This window comes from Fonsecaea monophora, assembly GCF_001642475.1.
Source record: "Fonsecaea monophora strain CBS 269.37 chromosome Unknown Scaff150, whole genome shotgun sequence".
Taxonomy (NCBI): Eukaryota; Fungi; Ascomycota; class Eurotiomycetes; order Chaetothyriales; family Herpotrichiellaceae; genus Fonsecaea; species Fonsecaea monophora.
The window spans coordinates 41,606-60,869 of NW_019174081.1; the positions used below are offsets into that span (position 1 = coordinate 41,606).

At 51.7% G+C, this 19,264-nt stretch overlaps 7 protein-coding genes across 7 annotated transcripts; 6 read left to right on the forward strand and 1 right to left on the reverse strand.

The window, feature by feature from the left end:
- Positions 1 to 135: 135 nt before the first annotated feature.
- Positions 136 to 1,647, reverse strand: AYO21_11249 (hypothetical protein; the record flags this gene model as incomplete). Its single annotated transcript, XM_022661145.1, has 1 exon — positions 136 to 1,647. The coding sequence occupies one exon, from the start codon at positions 1,645 to 1,647 to the stop codon at positions 136 to 138; it is 1,512 nt and encodes a 503-aa protein (XP_022506556.1).
- A 1,037-nt stretch (positions 1,648 to 2,684) lies between these two features.
- On the forward strand, positions 2,685 to 4,085 carry AYO21_11250 (hypothetical protein; the record flags this gene model as incomplete). Its single annotated transcript, XM_022661146.1, has 1 exon — positions 2,685 to 4,085. One exon carries the CDS (start codon positions 2,685 to 2,687, stop codon positions 4,083 to 4,085), a length of 1,401 nt encoding a protein of 466 aa, XP_022506557.1.
- A 383-nt stretch (positions 4,086 to 4,468) lies between these two features.
- Positions 4,469 to 7,334, forward strand: AYO21_11251 (hypothetical protein; the record flags this gene model as incomplete). The annotated part of the gene is made up of 4 exons (XM_022661147.1): positions 4,469 to 5,720; positions 5,779 to 5,825; positions 6,509 to 6,916; positions 6,999 to 7,334. 4 exons carry the CDS (start codon positions 4,469 to 4,471, stop codon positions 7,332 to 7,334), a joined length of 2,043 nt encoding a protein of 680 aa, XP_022506558.1.
- A 1,434-nt stretch (positions 7,335 to 8,768) lies between these two features.
- Positions 8,769 to 9,487, forward strand: AYO21_11252 (hypothetical protein; the record flags this gene model as incomplete). The annotated part of the gene is made up of 3 exons (XM_022661148.1): positions 8,769 to 8,836; positions 8,922 to 9,010; positions 9,066 to 9,487. The coding sequence occupies 3 exons, from the start codon at positions 8,769 to 8,771 to the stop codon at positions 9,485 to 9,487; spliced, it is 579 nt and encodes a 192-aa protein (XP_022506559.1).
- Positions 9,488 to 10,616: 1,129 nt separating this feature from the next.
- AYO21_11253 (hypothetical protein) lies at positions 10,617 to 11,606 on the forward strand (the record flags this gene model as incomplete). The annotated part of the gene is made up of 1 exon (XM_022661149.1): positions 10,617 to 11,606. One exon carries the CDS (start codon positions 10,617 to 10,619, stop codon positions 11,604 to 11,606), a length of 990 nt encoding a protein of 329 aa, XP_022506560.1.
- Positions 11,607 to 12,145: 539 nt separating this feature from the next.
- On the forward strand, positions 12,146 to 15,700 carry AYO21_11254 (hypothetical protein; the record flags this gene model as incomplete). The annotated part of the gene is made up of 4 exons (XM_022661150.1): positions 12,146 to 12,274; positions 12,336 to 12,481; positions 13,525 to 13,906; positions 13,958 to 15,700. 4 exons carry the CDS (start codon positions 12,146 to 12,148, stop codon positions 15,698 to 15,700), a joined length of 2,400 nt encoding a protein of 799 aa, XP_022506561.1.
- A 516-nt stretch (positions 15,701 to 16,216) lies between these two features.
- Positions 16,217 to 18,432, forward strand: AYO21_11255 (hypothetical protein; the record flags this gene model as incomplete). The annotated part of the gene is made up of 3 exons (XM_022661151.1): positions 16,217 to 16,372; positions 16,453 to 17,327; positions 17,391 to 18,432. The coding sequence occupies 3 exons, from the start codon at positions 16,217 to 16,219 to the stop codon at positions 18,430 to 18,432; spliced, it is 2,073 nt and encodes a 690-aa protein (XP_022506562.1).
- Positions 18,433 to 19,264: the final 832 nt, after the last annotated feature.

A 19,264-nucleotide genomic window follows, 5' to 3' on the forward strand; every position in this document is an offset into this window, starting at 1 on the left:
TGCAAGAATGGCTTGCACGTCGATGTTGGCATGGGGACATTGCGCCCATAGTTTGACGAGAACATAACGGCCCGACCTGCGGATATATCAGTCCCTGAATTACACCCCGATATATTGGAAAAGGGGTGCTGTTGCTTACACTGGAGGGTCGAATTTGATTTCGGTGCTTGATTTGTTTCTGCTGATAAAGAACAAAGCATGTGGCGCAATGCCGGCCCTGGCAGACGAGGAGGTTGCCATTCCATTCAAAGTTGCCTTGGAGCTCGAACCTTCGGCTTCTGGAAGTTCACTTGCAAGATCCTCTGGGGGATAAATGGTGTTTGGGGCAACTGGCGCAGGACCAAATGTTCGAGCTCCACCCCGACTTGAAGTTGAAGGACGACCGTACAATCTGTCTTCCTCGGGATCGCCTTCCCGGCTACGACCGCTGAAAACCCCGTCGTTCTCACGAATTTGCTCCGCCCGCATGAGATCCAGCATGCGATTCCGGTGCGCAAGCGTACTCTCGAGGTCGAGTTGCTGGCGTTGAAAGCGTTCTGTTTCCCCTGTATCTCGTGCGTCAAGCTGGACATCGGGCTCATAGCCCTCTGAATCACTCGAGCTAGACCACGGACCGTCGTTTCGCTCATTTCCGAAATACACTGGGCGGTATCGATCGACATAGGATCGCAATGAGTACTCGTCGTCGTGCCAAGGTCGCGGCGAAAGTGGCCCTTCTCCCCCATCTTCTACATCTGATGGGTCTACCACTGTGACATGAAAACCTGGGACGAGAGGGACCTCAAGATGGTGAGCTTCTTCGGAAGTTGTGGGATTGTTGAGGTGCCTCGAACGGTCAAAAGACCGGAGGTGTGGTGGCGCAGAGTATAGGTATTCCAGGGAAGGGCGGCGGTATCCATCTGTTCTGTGTCGCTGATGACGGTCGCTGCTTTTGGATGACCAGCGAACATCATATTGAGACGTCCGGTCGAGGAGATCATCATCTTCCATTGTAATGAAAATCAAGCCATTTTGAATTGGTGCATCATAACCAGCACGCGGGGCTTTGACCACAATTTCAGTCAGAGTGAAGGGCATGCCGCCCACATGCTTCAGGAGGAGGTTGCATTTGTTTGACTTTGTGCAGTATACGCTGGTATCATCTAGGAGGACATTTTGCGGATAAGAGTTGATGGGCATATGAGGATCTGAATATTCTCCACCGTCGCAACTGACAATCTCCAGCCTCAGCTGGCCAGGGACGACCTGGCCATTGTGGCCATAGCTAAAAGTTCGAGGCTCGTCCTCGTATGTACCGTCGGTCAATTTCCTCCGTTTCGACCTTGGCCGGTCACCACGATCACTGACTGATTGAGCTGGGGAGGTAGGTGACTGGTTGGATGATGGCACATATGCCTCTGATGCTGCAGCTCTTCCACTTTGTCCCAATCTTTCTCTTTGATATCTCTGTAGACGTTCGCTAGGCCTAAAGGCTCTCCGCCGGTTTCGCACGAGGCTCGATGGATTGCTAGTTTGAGCAAGACTCTCGGAAATGTCTAGGTCACGAAAGCGGGTGCCGACTTCCCTTCTTCTTCGTTCTCGTGGGGTGAGGGGGTCAGACGATAGTGGTCGGTCCGATCTGTCATCATTTGCCTCAGAGGCTGCCATCTGATCCCCTATTTCCCGGTCAAGTGCTTCGAATGCAATTTCGTGCTCAACACCAAGATGCCGCTCCGAACTGAGGAGATTCCTGAGATTTTCGAGGCGTGCAGAGATATCAGACCAAGCAGGGCGTTCAGGGGGATTGGACTTGGTGGATATCAGCTTAAAATGTCATAGGGGACTGAGTACGCAGTGCACGAATGACATGAGGACGGGATCGTACCATGGCTGAACAAAGGACGGGCAATACGTTGGCAAGAACAAATACGGTTCGAGGGATGAAAGCAACACGCAAGTTTCCTCGATTCGATATCAGGTTGGAAGAGACATTTGAAAGCAGGTGGCAGAGATTGTAGACATCAGCAATGAGACTGGGCTGCAGAGAAAAGGTCCTCCAAAGAAGGGTGGTAGTTGGATGTTCGCCAGTGAGAGTGCGGCGACCTTCAAGCGCTGTGACATGTCGCAGTGCATCAGCCAACTCTTGCCCCACGATTCAAATGGGCGTAGCACAGCGCCCTCCCAAGGCCAAAGGCCCGTGCTGCGTGGAAGGCACCACCCGGAGAATTAACACACCATTTCCCCCTCTAGCCCTTTAGTCCTCTAGCCCTGTAGGCATCCCGCTAGGCTTCAAAGTTGAAAGCCTACGAGCATAACTCTCACCAATGGCGTGGACGGCTGGGAGCCTGGCTGCTTAACTGCGGCACTGCGGATAAGGACAAGGACAAGTACATATGTACGTAGTTGAAGTGTTGCTTGGCATCAAACTGCCTTGCTGGGAGAATGGCTAGGGATACCAACCATTACCTTGTAAGCTCCTGAATCACGGGCTCCTTCAGCGAAAGAAACTCGCGGTAAGTGCCTCTGTCGCATAGCAAACAATTTTGTTTCTCTTTTCTCACTTTCACCTCCCCTGCAGCCTCATTCTACGATCACTTATCTCCTCACATTTGAGAAAGACACCCTCGACGGTCGCTCCCTCAAAGCTCAGTTCTTTGGACCCATCACACTGCGCCCATCTTCCTGATCACCCTCTCGAATGCACCATGGACGAGAACCCAGTGTCCGAGGGTTCTCATCCTCCGAACGGCCTCCCCCTTGCCGATTCTGTGGCGGCTGACTTGAACGGGGCTATGACCGGCATAGTGAACGGAGGCATTGATGGTGTCATGAATGGTCCTACATTTGTTACACCCGTTCCCGTCATGGAAAGCTCCAACGGCTACCAACAAGTCCCTCATGCGCCTTTTGGCGACATGACGCTCGCGATGAATGGAATGCAACCTGAAATGTTTGGAATGCAGCCTCAGCAACCCATCTCTGCCGATGAGATTGCTTTATACGACAGACAAATCCGCCTATGGGGCATGCAAGTCCAGGAAAAGATTCGTCGCGCGAACGTTCTTCTCATTGGAATGAAAGGCTTGGGCAGCGAAATCGCAAAAAATCTAGTTCTAGCAGGAGTTGGAGTGTTGACCATATTGGATCACGAAATTGTTACAGAAGAGGATCTGGGAACACAGTTTTTCGTCCAAGAAGCTCAAGTTGGCCAAAACCGTGCGCAGGCGGCCCTCGCAGAACTACAGAAACTGAATCCAAGAGTCGAGGTATATACGGACCCGCACGCGGCCGTAACCAAGGATCCCGAATATTTCCAGAATTTCGACATAACTATTGCAACAGGTCTCATTATGGATGTACTTGGGACCATCAACATGGCCTGCCGGATGTATGGTCGAAAATTCTATGCCGCAGACACCCACGGTATGTACGGTTACGTATTCGCCGACTTGATCATACATGATTTCGTGATTGAGAGACAGGAGAGGAATAAACCCACCAAAGTCGGCGATATGGAGACTTCTACGAAATGCGTCACTGCCGTTGAATCGAAGAAGGAAAATGGGAAGACCATGGAACTTATTACCTATCAAGAGACCTACTCTCCCATTCAGCTGGCCAATCTTTCTCCTCTTCCGGCGCGGGTAAGGAATACTCGACGGAGCCGCACCAAAGTCACTCCTCTCCTTTCTTGCCTGCGGGCTCTGTTCGACTTTCAAGGCCAAATGGGGGGGAGGCTTCCTGCGCATAACAGAGCAGACCTCGAGCTATTCACGAGATTGGCAAACCAGAAACACCTAGAGCTCTCGCTTCCACTGGAAAGCTTGAGATCCGACTTTCTCCGGGCCTTTTTGCAGAACCTTGGCTCCGAAATCAGTCCCGTGGTTGCGTTCCTGGGAGGCTCTTTGGCACAAGATGTCATCAATGTACTGGGCCAGAAGGAGCAGCCCCTTCAAAACTGGCTCCTTTTCGACGGGGAAGAATTTACTGCCACCCAGTTTTCGATACATCCTATCAACGACGATGCCATGGAGATGATAGCCACCAACGGGGCTGTGATGGTGCCAGAGGGTGCACCCTTGGATGGCACAGTTCAAGTTGCTTGAGCCATGCACGCCATGGTACAGAGAAGGCTGGAATCTTTGGGACGACGTGAAGCGTGTCTTGCGTGTTCAAGGCTTCGCCTCACCCAATTGGGTTCAGGATCCATTCTTGGCATCGCGAAATTTGAATAAATCTCTCACAAACATTCATCAACATCACAGACTACAAGGGTCTGTACAGAGCTCGGCGCTTCAACATATGGGAAAGGGGGACGTGCTGGACTCTCCGCATTGCTACCCTCCATACTCGTTTCGTTCTCGGAGCGTGGACTTGGACAACTTTGTTCACAAGTACAGACTGTATGAACCGTCGTTGCCTGAAAAGTAGGCAGGCCTTGACCACTTGGAATGAATCTTAGGACCTCTGACCCTTACTGAGACTGAAAATGAGCCATCCAGATTTTCCCTCAAAATTAGCTGACCTGACGCTAACCGATTCGACTCATCATCCCTCTCTGTATGCAACGCTAAAATCAATTCGCAAGTCTGCCCTCTCTATTCCGAATCGCCTCACCTCGGTCCTTAGTGATGCGACGTTTGTCAAAGAAGTATCCCATCGGTACAATCTGCCGCTGGTGGCCAACGAGCGTTGTGGTAGCTGGTACATCGACCCAGCTGATAAAACAGGCAGTACGTATTTCAAAAGCACAGACGGCCACCACGGACAATGGGACTTTTCCCCACGCAGACTCAATCTGCAGCTTCTTCCGATCTTATCTGCGTATGGCGGCGCAATCGTGGTCGATTCGACGCGTCGTGGCAAGAATCTGCCAGATGCCTTCAGTAAGACCGTGCCTATCTGGACCGCGGTTGTCAACAAAGCATTGTTCCCAGAAATCCCATCGGCGCACAGACTTCAGACCCCGCCTCCACCAGATGACCTAGGCCATTCTGAGGTATCGCAGATTGAAGCCCGGCTCGAGCATTTCACGAGCACCTTTGCCGGTCTAGGGTTGAACTTAGAAAGTTTGCGGAAGGAATTGGGACGTCCTGTGCGCCTCACCTGGGAGATCAACGGCTATTCTAGTGTTCAAAGTGCTAACGAAGCCGACGTTCGGCCATCAGGCTCAGGGTCTAAAGCCGGGCACTCCTATCACAACCTCGTGCTGTGCTCCGCGTCTCGTCGCGTCCGGGGTGCAGAAAGCTCAGAAGGTGGATACATCCAAGGCGCCGGTGACGACAGCGAGGGTTGGTCGCACGGACTGACCGCAGAGCTCTTCTGGAGATACAGAATGCTGTTGATACAAACTCCCGAAGATGAACTCCCTGCGCTGATCGAAGATCTCCTTGGAAAACAAAGAGAAGCGCATGGCGCAAGTGTTTCCGTTACGAGGATCACTCCAACGTCCAATCTTTATCTTGCAGTCGGGCCAGTCGAAAGCTTGGATGGTTTCGACGTGATTGTCAACTGTCAAGGTGACGCAAAAGGCCCAACATCAAAAGCCGTTTGGTTAAATTGCCGCGATGGCAAACTCGGTAGCAAAGAGCTTCGAGATAAGTTGCCTGGCGTCGTCAGCGTCATCAGCAAACAGCTCCACACGCAACCTCAGAGCAAGATACTGATCACTTGCACAACAAGCAAAGATCTCAGTGTCGGTGTGGCTATTGCGATTTTGTGTTTGTGCTATGAAGACGAAGGTTAGTCAAATTCCGGAGGGCGTTTGACCTGGCAAGATGATTGACATTCGAGATCTAGGACATCTGAGGGAAATCACGGACCAGCCCACTGTCGAGAAGCAACTGGTTAGGCGAAGACTAGCATGGATCATCTGCTCAAAACAAGATGCAAACCCTTCGAGGGCAACGCTTCAAGCCGTCAATTCCTTCTTGATGCAACGTCCGGCTTAACGCTGAAACCGAAGCACCAGAGGAAGGGTGTGAATCAGACCAACACCGTTGCACCCGTTGGCCATGATCAGAGTCAGGAAAGCAGGGCAGCATGTGGAAGCGGCGCCTGGGAATCTTGTGGCGATTGAGGCATGAGTGCGCAGGACTGTGGGTGACAAAGAGCTTCCAGCTTACTGCAGAAGCAACAAGCGATGCCAATGAGAGTGTGGTGGGGGAAAGCTGCAGGCGAGATGGAGGGCGGAAGTGCCAGGTGCGGGTGCGGGCGCAGGTGAGGGCGCAGCTGTGGGCGTCCGGCGGGACCCAAGGCCACCAGAGGCTGGGCCGCATGATTGCATCATCACCATCATCACTCCTCGATTTGGAGGATGCGGTTTATACAACAAAAAATACCACGCTGCCGCTTCTGAAATCTCAAGGCTTCTCCCAAGTTTCCTCGTCGCTGGATCACGCCTTTTTCTCTCTCCGTCGCAATGCCTCCCCTCTCTTTCAGCGATACCCTTCCTCTACCTAACACCACCATCCACATACCCCGCCTTGGCTTCGGAGTCTATCAATCCCCTGCAACTGTCTGTGAACAGTCATGCCTGTGCGCTCTACAAGCCGGATACAGACACATTGATACCGCGCAGTTCTACCACAACGAAGCTCAGGTTGGGGAGGCGCTGCGTAAATCAGGAATTCCGCGCTCCGAGGTGTTCGTCACCACCAAAATTCTCTCTGCAGCAGGAAGCGTTGAAAAATCATACAAAAAGTGTCTCGAAAGTGTGGAGAAGATCGATCCGGGACGTGATGGCTACGTAGATTTGTTCTTGATACACAGTCCCAATGCGGGAAGTAGCAAGAGAAAAGAGATGTGGCAGGCTCTTGAAAAATTGTACGAGAAGGGAAGGGCTAAGAGCATTGGTGTGAGCAACTTTGGTGTTGGACATATTGAGGAGATGAAAGAATATGCAAAGATCTGGCCGCCACACGTCAATCAAATAGAGGTATGATGAAGGCTCCTCTTCTCATCAAGCTGCTCTGGTCTTGTCAAGATATGGGGATGGAAGCTGACCACATTTCTGCTAGTTGCATCCATGGTGCCAACAACGAACCATCACCGATTATTGTCAGAAAAAAGGTATCATCATCGAAGCCTACTCGCCGCTGGTTCGAAATTACAAGGCCAACGATGCCACATTGGTCTCCTTGGCCCAGAAATACAACAAGACCACGCCACAGATCCTCATCAGATACTGTTTGCAGAAGAACTGGGTACCTCTGCCGAAAAGTGATACTCCGGATAGAATCAAGCAAAACGCCGACGTTTATGACTTTGAATTATCTCCGGACGATATGGAGGCGCTGGATGCATTGGACCAAGGGGACGCAGGGGCGATTGTTCAAGCTGTGCGCAACGATTAGGATGTGCGACCTAGCCAGGGCCGCGTTAATGACGGCATGAGGCGAAGGCTGTGGAGAGGAAATTGCTTTATCCAAGCGTGAAGGTGAAGCAATGGTGCCAGTCCAAAGCAGCCATGGATCCCCTTTCCACTCTTTGCTGCGCAGCTTCGTGGATATGATCGTCACTGTCGTTGCTTCCTGAAAACCCGAATGTGTCTGATTGCTTTCTGTTGTGCTTCAGTGTCTTCGGCAGGACCATTCAAGTAAGAGAGCGCATGCCATCTGGCAGGATCAAACCGCCTCTAATCGTACCAGCCTTCTAGTTCTCGGTAGGCAGCGAACCAGTTTCATTCGTCCAAGTTCAAATTTGATTACCTTTTATTACAGATCCGGCGATACCTCGGACTGCGCACATGTTTAGTACATAGTCAAAAGCAGACATCTCCCCTGTACAGAGCCATGAGTTGTATCCTCTAATTGACGAGACCGTACAGTCTGCAGCCTTGATTTAGGTCTAGCCATCATAAGGAGCCTCCACATAGGATCTGGTCAAGGAACGCCCGCCTTCTCCATCGCCCTTTATCCAACGGAGCAACGCTATACCAGGGTGTGCATGACCACCTTGCTGCTACAAATCAAATACAAGACTGTCCAAAAAAAAGACCATTTCCTGGTACATGCCGAACGACAATTTCTTGTGCACCACACCGTATTCCGCAGTGCGTCCGCATATGAGGTTGCTTGTCAGAAGCTCTGCATTGAGGACTCGGCAGATTCTCTCTCCCAACATTTTCGTCCAAGACCTCTTGCGAGATCTTGGGGACAGGCTGGCCTGAATCATCGGAATCTAATCAACCGCCGTCAAACGCTTTCGATGGACTTGTACGACAGCCACAAAGTTAGAGCGGCGACTAGACAGGACCTTGTCGTCGTCGGGATCCTTACTGGAAGAGGCGAGGTGGCATCAAACCCCAGGCGGCCAGCCCAATGCCATGATTTCCATATCATAATCACGACGACAAGCGGCATGAAAGCAGCAAGAGGGTCTTCTAATCTACGGCGATTAGTCTTGGTTTTGCGGGTGCTTCACGAAAGACCTGCGATTACTCAACATCAACTAGGGAGCTCCAAGCCTTGTCCACCACATTCTTGTACCAGACTGGGGCTCAACTGCTACCGGAAAATGTTGAGGACGCCTCTTGCAAACGATTGGGGAGCGGTACTGGCTGGAGAGATGGGTTGAAGCTGGTTGCACAGATGTACCTGTGTCCTTCCTTCGATGGAAGTGTTCGACGGGACCAGGGGACGGTAGGCAAGTATAAAAGTCGACAAATGCCCTCTTCATCTTGTATCCTTCTGAGATATAGCATTGCAAGATCGTCTTTGCCCATGACTTCTACTGGACCGGCTTAGATTTGTTTAGATACACAGCTCCAGCACTCAAACAATATCAAGATGTCGACAATCCCCAATACACCTGTCGCTTCTGGCCCCAGCATCGACGAGCTGCTTGAGCGTAATAAGTCAGTGATTCTCGAGCGCTCAGAGTCTCCGAGTCTCAAACCAGCTCTATTTGTCCACACGGACTTCTAGTTGACATGAGTACAGGCAATATGCTGCTGGGCACAAACCTATTCCCACTTTAATGGATCGGGTGAGAAACGATGCCAAAACGAACGGTCCTCATGTCTTGATCGGTAGGATGGGATCCTTCCAAGGCCAAGGAAAGCGGTGACACTGAACAAATTCCAGTCTCATGCCTCGATTCTCGGGCCAATCCGATGACCTTTTTGAATGTTCAGGTCCGGGAATGTCTTGTGTTGCGCAACGTAGCAGGACGCTTCGCCTCGGTTGCAGAGGACATTGCTGCCCTCGACACCCTCTTTCACATTTCTCAGATCATCCTCGTCCACCATAACGATTGCGGCGCGTCGCACGTAACAAAGCCCAAGATTCTCGATAGAGTCCACAAGAAGAGGCCCGAGTACACGGCATTTGCAGAGCTCGAAGAAAGACTGCCAATGAAGGAAAATAACCGCGATTCACTGCTGGAAGACCTCGAAAGAGCCAAGAAGTGCGGGTTCCTCAGGACAGATCTGATCGAGGGCATTGTTGGGTTGTGGCTCGATGTTGACACCGGGCTGGTAGAGAGAGTGTATCCCGAGGATAACTGAGGCAATGAATGGTTCACAGGGCATTTCCAATACGAACTTCTCTCGCTCAAACTCCAATTCACGTGCAGATGGAGGACAAATAGGAGGAGGGCTGCAAAAGTGGGTTAGCGAGACAACATCTCCATATTTGTGCATCCGCGTTACAGACAAGCATTGATGATCTCAACTGTCTCACAGTGTACGCGCAAGCTACCATTGCAGCATGGCTCTTGTTCCGTCTCTCTGATGTAGATTTTATTTCTTAATGTCGAGAACGTCGCTCCTTGAGAATCCCGATGACAGACCATCACATTGTTTTCTCTGCGGTTACTTCTCTGTTTCAAGAATACTCAGGGTCCTTGCAATTGGTACGTCTTCCTCAACTCTTGAGGGAGTATAGTCTTCCTCGTTGTCTTACGCACGTGATAGATGCGCTGCCAATTGCACCCTGAAGGGCCAGTACCATGGCCGCGATTCACCGCAATTGTCTTTTCTGCCAGAAGAAGCCTTGGACCGACGGAGAGCTCGAGTTGCTCAACTGGTACAGTGTGAACCTCAACGGCCGCTTGGACACCCGCGTCTGCTTTTTTCACAATCAGAAACAGATCCAGTGCCTGCGGAGGGTGCGCGGTCGGGCGCAGCAGGAATCTCGGCGGCGGAAAGTGCCTGTCGAGGAACTGAAACAGAGGATCTTCATGGATCATTATCGAGAGATGAAAGAGGACGAGAAGACCTCGAAGTCTTGTATTTTGATGTGAACGACAAAGGCCACGATTCAAAGGCGCTCTTCAGGCACTTGGGTGTGGCAACGAATACCGAGCAGCTCTGTACATAAGAAAGAACAACCTTTGGGTGGGTTGCTCTTTGCCCTTTTGTCATTTGGCTGCTCACCTTCTCGCCTGCTCGCCTGTTGCCTACACATGCCTCACCATTCACGCACGCACTCTCTCACACGCGATGATTCTTTCAAATGGTCAAGCTATCAGCTCATTGAGCTCACACGACCCGATCAGGTATTTGGAGCGTAAGTTGTTCCGAGTTGCTTTGCTCTCCTCCAGCAGTACATCCAGTCACTTTTTGTGGCCTGAACCCGCGTCCATCTCCCACATCAATTCTCCTCGCCCACATCAAAGTACCATAGCATCGAAAAATGCTTCATCGACATCTTCAAAGCAGCTACGAGCAATACAAGTCAGATACAGAGTATATTACAACATGGCTCGCAACCACTGCCAAATACTGTGGCTTTACCCTGAACCTAAAAGTCTTAGAAGAGGAGCCCAAGTTAGAGAAACTGAAAGGCAGAGCGAGGATGCTGGCGAAGCAAGCCGCAAAGGCGGAGACCACAAACCCAGGAACACAATCAAGGGCTTACGCAGTTCTACTGAAATATTTTCTTCCTATGGCGCAACGAATCGTGGCTTTCCAGAAGCCTCCAGTCCAAGTTCCCAACAGCTTTTGTCAAGATCCTCGACGGGGCCATCTCCCTGAGAAGTCGGTGGCGGTGTGCTTAGGAAACCATGATGGAGCTGGGTCATCCCGCAGCCCTACGGACCAAGAATCCGATACAAGACACTCTTTCTTCACACCCACACTTGAGGACGTCAGAGAAGCACTCGGGTCCCGGACTTCGTCATTGGCCAAGAATAAGAATGAGACAGCTCAGCACAACACCGCTGAAGCCAGTGCCGCAACAAACCTGGCGAATATGTTCTCCAGCCTTGAGGTCGAAGAGCCATCCGAGGCCGATCAAGAGAGCCCCTTACAGTCGGTACCTAGGGCAGAAACCGCGAAGCCACAGACTCGTTATCAAGCGGAAACTTTTGATGACCCCGAGGAACCTTCCATTATGCTTATGTGCCTGGTGACAGATTTCGCTGACATTCGCGATTTTGTCGCCGAAACTTGGTTGGGCTACAAAGAAGAGCTTTTGGACCTTGTCAGCGCCTCCCTCACAACAGATACAGCCATGGAACTGGCACGTGGTCTGGAAGAAGCGCAACAGAAGCTTTTTGCGGCTCATGGAGGCGTGCAGAAGCTGCTCCATATTTCTTTTGTCGCCCATTGTATAGAAATTTTGCCAGAGATCGGAGGCTTCACAATCGCCCAGCTGTCTCTTCATGCGGTCCTCGGAACCTGAAAGTCGGAGCCCCAGTCCGCCGTATGGTTTTGTAAAAATATCGTGAGGGTGGTGAGCCGGCGAACATGACAACGAAGGATGTTGATACCATTGTTAATAAGAGCAGTTGGCTTGCGGTTGAAGCTCCAGAAGATGAGTCCAGGCTGGCAGTCGAGCCCCAGTCCGAGGTCGAGGCCAAATCCCGTATCAGGAAAGAATGGAATGCTATACAACGGATCACCGTTCCGGAGCTCCTTCGCACTCTCAAGAACGACGCTGCAAGTTGAGATCATGGAATTTTCATTTGACTATTCCATGATGCACCGCCAATGTTGGTTATTGAGGTTGGTCAAGGCGGTGATCGGCCCTCGCATGCAGAAGCTCTTTGGTCCCGGGTATCTCAAACAGACGCCCAACTGCCATTTCTTGTCGTCTACATTTTCATGACGATGAAAAAGGATGCGACGCTGGCGAGGTGGGTTGGACGTCGACTTCCTCTGCCACGGTGTCGTCCCGCTTCTTGAGAGCTGTTGGAAGTAGCGGCGGAGAGGTTGGACAACATGGTTTCTGCGAATCGTGGTGGCATGATTTCGACCAGTATGTGGAATGTTTACAACATGAAATCCGTAGTCGAGCAGAAGGACGATGAGCGCCGCCGCAGCGCCGACCTCGAGGGTGATCAACTGGTGGTCAGTGGTTGATCAAGTTGAGAGCTGGTGGCGGGTCTCGATTTGCATCGAGTCTCTACAGCAACATCAAGCTGGTGAGCAGTACAATGCTCTGATGGCCACCTTCAATGATGAAGAGCTTACTGACTACCCGATATCAAACGCCGCACCGAACCGTCAAGCCACCTTCACCAAGGCGATCGACACCGTCGATTTGAAAGCAGTGCTGTCAGCTCACTTCTGACATCCAAGAGGCTGTCATGATGTATCGCTCTGGTCAACACTTGGTAGATGGCATCGTATGGGAGACGTGCCCTTTACACCCACGGTCAAATGCATACACATATTGTCATCCCTCTTCGTCACCGATGAGGAGATAGGGTCTCTGTTATGGGTTCCCTCGTCTGTGCCTAGTCGTTGAGCAATAGTCATATTCCTCTTCAATCCAATCTAATGCATACCCAAGGCTACCGGCCCCTATTTTATGTGTTTCCAACAAGAGGTCAGGGGAGACATTAGGACTCAACTTCCTCGGTACTGCATTTCTTACCGAACGCATTTCTTTCATATCAACGCTATATAGAGGAAGTCTAATAGTCTACGGCAACAACGACGGTCATATACATCGGAAAGTTGATGAAGTGTGGAAAAAGTGTCCGACTTTGAGCAACTCATTCAACTGTACGAGGTAGAGAGAAAATGGCCCACAATCGATGACTAAGTCGACACTCACCGAATTGCTGGTGGGAAATGCATCCGCAAGACTGCGAAGACTCCAACTTGTCAATCACTTCCACAACCCGTTATCTCGGCGACACCCTCGTTTTATGTATAGGTCTTAGGTGATGGTGATGTAGTGGGAAAAGCACGTGTGCCATCTCATTGGGTCGACAGGCTATCGCACAACTCCTTGCTTCCTGCAATGACCTCGACGCATCTGCATCGCTCCAAGCACGCTCAGCAATGGCCGTGCTTGATTCGTCCGCTTCCACCTCAGCCTTGCTCAGGGCCCTGTCCTCTGCTGATATGTTTTCGCCATATTATATCTGGGCTCCCTGGCAGCCGAGGCAGTAAAAACAGACAAGAATTGTGGTCACTGCATCTGGCTGCTATCCACAGACTGAGAAGCGGGTAACGGTGTGAGAACACAGTGTTCTTGTGGGTGATCACCGGCACCTTGGCTACTACATAGGTACTATGGCTACCACGGTGTCTGTCTCCACTCGCGGCCACATGTCGTGAACTATGCCAGACTGACGCTGCTGATCCAGGCTACCACGAACATCTGAAACCACAGAGCAGCAAGAGTACGAGGAATCCATTCTTCGCCAGCACTACCCAGAAAGTCGACGGAGGCACGACCTGAGCCATCTCGCTGAGGAGGAAGGAATGCCCGAGGAAGACGACGATGAAGAAGTGCCCAGTAACAAAAGCCATCCTTCTTCGCCTGAGCAGAGCTCGACGGGGATTACGGGGGCACGTGCCAAGGTCAAGGGCAAACTCAAGTCCTTCTGGAACAAGACCATCGTCCCAACCTTTCCCGAAGCTGTTGCGGATATCTCAATCATCAAGGCCGCGTTAAAGGTCGAGGCTACTATCACCAAGGAGTTGAGGGATACAACGAGGCATCCCGAGGTCGCTCAAAAGGCAACGGTAAGGAGGGGATTTGACCTTGCCCTAGAGGAAATACAATTTCGTGAGCAGAGAAAGGTCAAGGTGCGGGATGCTTTTTGCCGTTATCTCAACCTCGATCCCTCCGAGGTTCATGTTGATGACGTGCCGGTTGTAGCTTTTGGCGGATCAGGGGGAGGATATAGGGCCATGATCGGCTTTCTGGGATACTGTGAAGAGATGAAGCGCACGGGAATGTGGGATCTGTTGACTTATGTTGCTGGTGTGAGTGGTAGTTGCTGGGGCCTCGCCGCCTACTACACCTGGGCTGGTGCGAGTATGAAGGCAGTGATTGACCATTGCCGGAAGAGACTGCATCCACACCACCCCTTGTCTCCAGAAGCAGTTCGCGAGGTGCTGAACGCCCCTGGTGGCCCAACGAAGACGCTCGGCCCCTTGATTCAGAAGCACCGCTCAGGGTTGTCAACTGTGGCCATGGATTTGTATTCTGTCTTCACCACGGGCCATCTCTTCCTGAATCACGATCCCGCCCTAGAGCCACCGGGCCTACGTGGGAGCTTTGGTGTCAAAAAGGAGGTGGCAGGCTTTCATGAGAACTGGCTAAAGTGGTCATCGGCAAATATGTACCTGCTAGACGGCAGCGAACCATTGCCCATATTTACCGCAATCCGGCATGAACGCCCCTGGAAGGACTGGGTAGACAAGGAACATCCCTTTAAGAACGAAGATCCAGAAACGAAGGAGCATCAAGAGGCCCAGGATGCTTGGTTCAATTGGTTTGAAATTTCGCCGATCGAGGTTGGATGTGACGAGCTGGAGGCTTGGTGTCCAACTTGGGCGTTTGGCAGGCCGTTCGAACAAGGCCACGATACCATGCAACTTCCCGAGCAATCTCTGGCATTGCTACTGGGTCTCTGTACCAGTGCGCCGGCGGGACCTTTGACTTCCTACCTGGCGACCATCAAGCGCAGTCTCCCGGCGGGATTCATTGGCAACTCCATCAATGACATGGCTAGAGGAATCGCGCGGCTGTGGGGGCCAAAGGGAAAGGAAGAGTTTCAAGCCCATCATCCGCTTCATGCTGTCAATGAGCACAATTTCATGTTTCACTTGTCCCGGGGTGAGAACAAGGACAAACCGTCACCACCAATCGAGAATTCCCCTCGGATTCACCTGATCGATTCAGGGATGGATAACAACTGCCCGACGTATGTCATGCTGCACCCTTCTCGGCAAGTCGATGTGATTTTGAACATGGATGCGTCCAGCGACGTCTTGAAGGGCAGTTTCCAGGAGCGGGTGGACCAGATTGCCAGCCGACGGTGCCTGAAATTCACCAAACGGCACCCTGAAGTGGAAGCTGGCACAGACCCCAAAGATCCGGACCGCTTCAAGGGCTTATATGCACAGATCTACGACGGTAGCATCCTCGAAGAGAGGCCGAAGCAGGTGATTGACTCTTACGGACACGAAGTAACCAATCCCCCGGCACCGCCATGCCTCCATGAATCAACCATGATCTATCTCCCGTTGCTACCGAACCAGGGAGCAGTGGCCGATTTTGATCCTTCGACCGCCAAATTCTCCGGCTCGTATAACCTCGTGTGGACTGGTGAGCAGGTAGAGATGCTGGTCAAGGTATGCTGCGCCAACTACGAGGCCGGCGAAGATGCGATAAAGACAGTCTTGAGGGAGCAGTGGCAGAAGAAGAGAGCAAAGAGAGAAGCCGCTGGCGAATCCTCTGCTTCGCTTCCTCCAGCAGGCCCTATTCCTCCTCCTCCTTCAACGCCTTCAGCTGAAGCACATACCCAGTAACCGTGTGCTGGCTTTGTGTACAAAGTCGGATGGCGAGGCCCTGTTTGAATTGGATCAATGCGAGACTTTCTTCAAGCACTAGAAATACAGTGTTGATGAGGATTCGGAGCTCACCGGAGATGATTGCACGGACCATCAGGTGATGATAACATCCTACATATTCAATATATTATACCCTTGTACCACCCACATGGAATCCCCGGACCACCTGGCACTGCCCTCTGACCACTCAAGCTTCGGCGGCGTCTCCAGGCCAAGAGACCAGCGTGCGAAAACCTCGGGCCCCAACGGCCGGGTCTGGACCCCAGCGTCCCCAATTCTAGACCCAAGACCTCTGAGGAGGTTTTTCTGCAAGGCTAGGCGTTCTAAAGGAACAACGATCCGGATCCTCGTGGCGAACGTGTCTCCTAATAATGGAGAGGCTGCACTTGATGGCCATGGATTTCCTCCACGATGGACCATTAAGTCAACTTGTGGAATCCAATTCCTGCTTCACGTTCCCTGGCGTTCGCAATAATGAGTTGGATGGTTGCAATACAGCCTTCCCTGGTTACCGGTACTTCTCTCAGCCCGCAGTCGAGTACGACTGGGGTTGACGCCACACCCCCCACGAGTTCCAAGCGGAAGTATACATCGACGGCATGCGAGTACTGTCGCTTCAAACGGAAACGGGTGAGTCGCTTTCTCGGGTGTATATGAATGCCTCGATTACTTGTGGCTTGTTTCGAGCTGACCTGTTCTTCTTGCTTCAGTGTGATGGTCAGCCTCGTTGTCGCACATGTGTCGACGCCAATAAGCAATGCGTGTATCGCTTCAACGACAAGAGAAAAGCGAGCGTTCGACAGGAGGAAATCCAGCTTCTTGAGGCCCAGAACGAGGAGCTGCGCTCCTTGCTCGACGTGCTCAAATACGGCAGCGATGAGGAATCTCTAGCGGCCTTGCGAGCCCTCCGTTCCCCTCAGGCAACGACACCTGGTCGACGGTCCTCGAACCTCCTGTCTGATGTATATGGCGTGTCTCATCCAGATTTACCCTCGCTGTCGCCGGAAGACATCGAGCATTTCCGGGCAGATCAAGGAAGTCGACAGTCTGGTTCTCCAGCCCAGCCTTCATCTTGGCCGTCGCTCAGATTCTTCAACTATCCATCTATCTTCAACCCGAGCCAATTACCGCCTGAAGGTGACCTTCGGAAAGGCGCCGACATATTTCTTCAAGTGACGGCTGGCTTGTTCCACATCATGACCATGGACGAGTTTGACCAGCTTTGCGATCAGGCGTTTCGGCCAATATCGCCACCAGACACTTTCATCGTCGCCAAAATTTGCGCTGTAGGCGCCATTGGTGCTCACTTCAATGTTGACGACACCACTGGGGAACTCAAAGACGCCCTCTTCCACACCGCCATCCACCACATATCCGAGATGGTTGAGCTGCGCAACCTGCAAACCGTCAAATATCTTGCTTGCCTTTGCGCGTACGGGATGGTCGACAAGCGAAAGAGCACTGCGCGATTAATTCATCTCAGTCTGCAGATCGCGCGGTGGAACATGGCTCTGCCGGAACATGAGCTCATGGGAGATGCCTACGAGTGGAGCAGGTTGTATCGAACAGTGACTTTTTTTGAATGGTATGTACATTCTGCGTCGGGCCCTGTTTCCTCGCCGTTTTATTACTGACTAACACTTTTTAGCTGGCTATCAGCGTCGTTGGGCTACCTGAATGACATGTCTGAAGAGACTGAGCCTCTTGCATCCCCCACGGCCGCAATATCCAGGCTTCAAGACGACAACGTGACGCAAATCAAGGCGAAAGAAATCATGAATTTAAAGGCCCGCGTGTGCAAAGCGTCGTGCGGTCTCGATCCGCCCACGGAGCAGACAATCAGGGACTATATGACCGACTTGGGAGCCTGGTATCAGAGACTCCCACCTCACATGACTTTGACGGTCTTGTTAAACGGTGACGCCAATCCGCTCTCGGCGGCACAACAAGGCGCGCTCCTGCTCTCCCACGCCACGTACTTGGGTGCTGTCATGATGTTGCATCGACGGGTCCTGGTGAGCGTCTCGGATGCTGTGCTCGGCCGGGTCGAGGACACTGATATCTGGAGCACGCCCGTGCAAGAGCATCTGGCTCATTCTATTGAGGCGGCACGGGCCATCGTGCGCATTTTCATCCTGCTTCGCTTCGGCACCGCGACAACAAACATGCACGTCCGGTGTTGGATTTGCATCTTGGAAACCTACACAGCCTGCACCATTCTCTTGTACAACATCGCATTCAGGACCATCCAGCACGTCGCGCAATGCACAGAGATGCAACTGGACCTGGAACGTGTGGCGACCTGTCTCGGCATGCTCAAGGCATCTGCATTGGTGGACAAAGTGTCTCACAGAATGTGGGTGGCATTGGCAGCTGTGCACCATGCCGTTGTGGTTTCCACGGGCCATCAAAGATATCCAGTCTCATCTCTCGAAGTCGAGTCAAGAAACCTTCCGCATCCCCGCCAACTCAGCAGCATGGTCGGGTCGGCGTTTGAGCAATACAGCTCGTCGGCGGCGCCCTCACCCAGGCCGGCGGCCCAGGGTTGTGTGTCTGCCATTCAGGCATTTAAGCGCGCCTCTGACATGTTGCGAGATCCATTTGGCCACGGCCCAGAAGCAGGATTTCGGCTCCTCTCACGCGATTTGAGCGCCGAAGCCCTGGACTGGTGGTCTGCCGTTGCTGCCTGAGACCGAAGAAATTCTGCCACCATTTTCTATCTTTATGTTCAGTTCTTTCATTTGTCTTTACTATGTTTGCTGCTTATTGGGATGGAAAACAGGACATTCCTAGAGGCGGTAGGGTTACTGATACGGTCGACCCGAGCAAGTCTCACCTTGTATATCGTGTCTTACCAAAGGTGGACCCGTGGATTGGAGTCATCTAATTGTTATGGCGTTGTGACTTACGAATAGTATCCAGCTACAACCTCATCTGGGGATACCCTCAGTGATACCATGCATATCTGAAATGGATTGAAACCTCAAAGCGTGTCCCCATGCAAGTACTAAGCTCTGCTGTGAATGTAATTGGCCTGTACTTTCCAGAAGTATTCACCACAAGAGTGAACCCAGTTCCAGACTTCATATTCGGCCCTAACTACTGGACATCCTATGCAAATATCAGGTGTGATACAAGGCGACAAGGCTGCATTGCGCGGATAGAGGAAAATACCGCAACGTAGTCTTCTCTAGGGTGGACCATAAATGTTCCACCCAACAAACCTTTTTTCCCTCTTTTTTCTGTTTGTTCAACCTCAACCCTTTGATAACCTACAACCTCAGGAATGAACTCCCCTTGCTACATGCTTGCAGGTCCCTCTTCTGTTTCGGCGATGCCACCATACTCGGAGATAGACGAGGGAGTCTGAGCACCGACCACCGACTACCCATCTTTTGTCAATTCCTCTGTAACCCAGTACCTTACATGTTTTTTTTTTTTTTTTTTTTTTTTTTTTTTTTTTTTTTTAAAAATTCATTTCATTTTCTACTTATAATTAAATCTTCTCTCTAATAACATTCA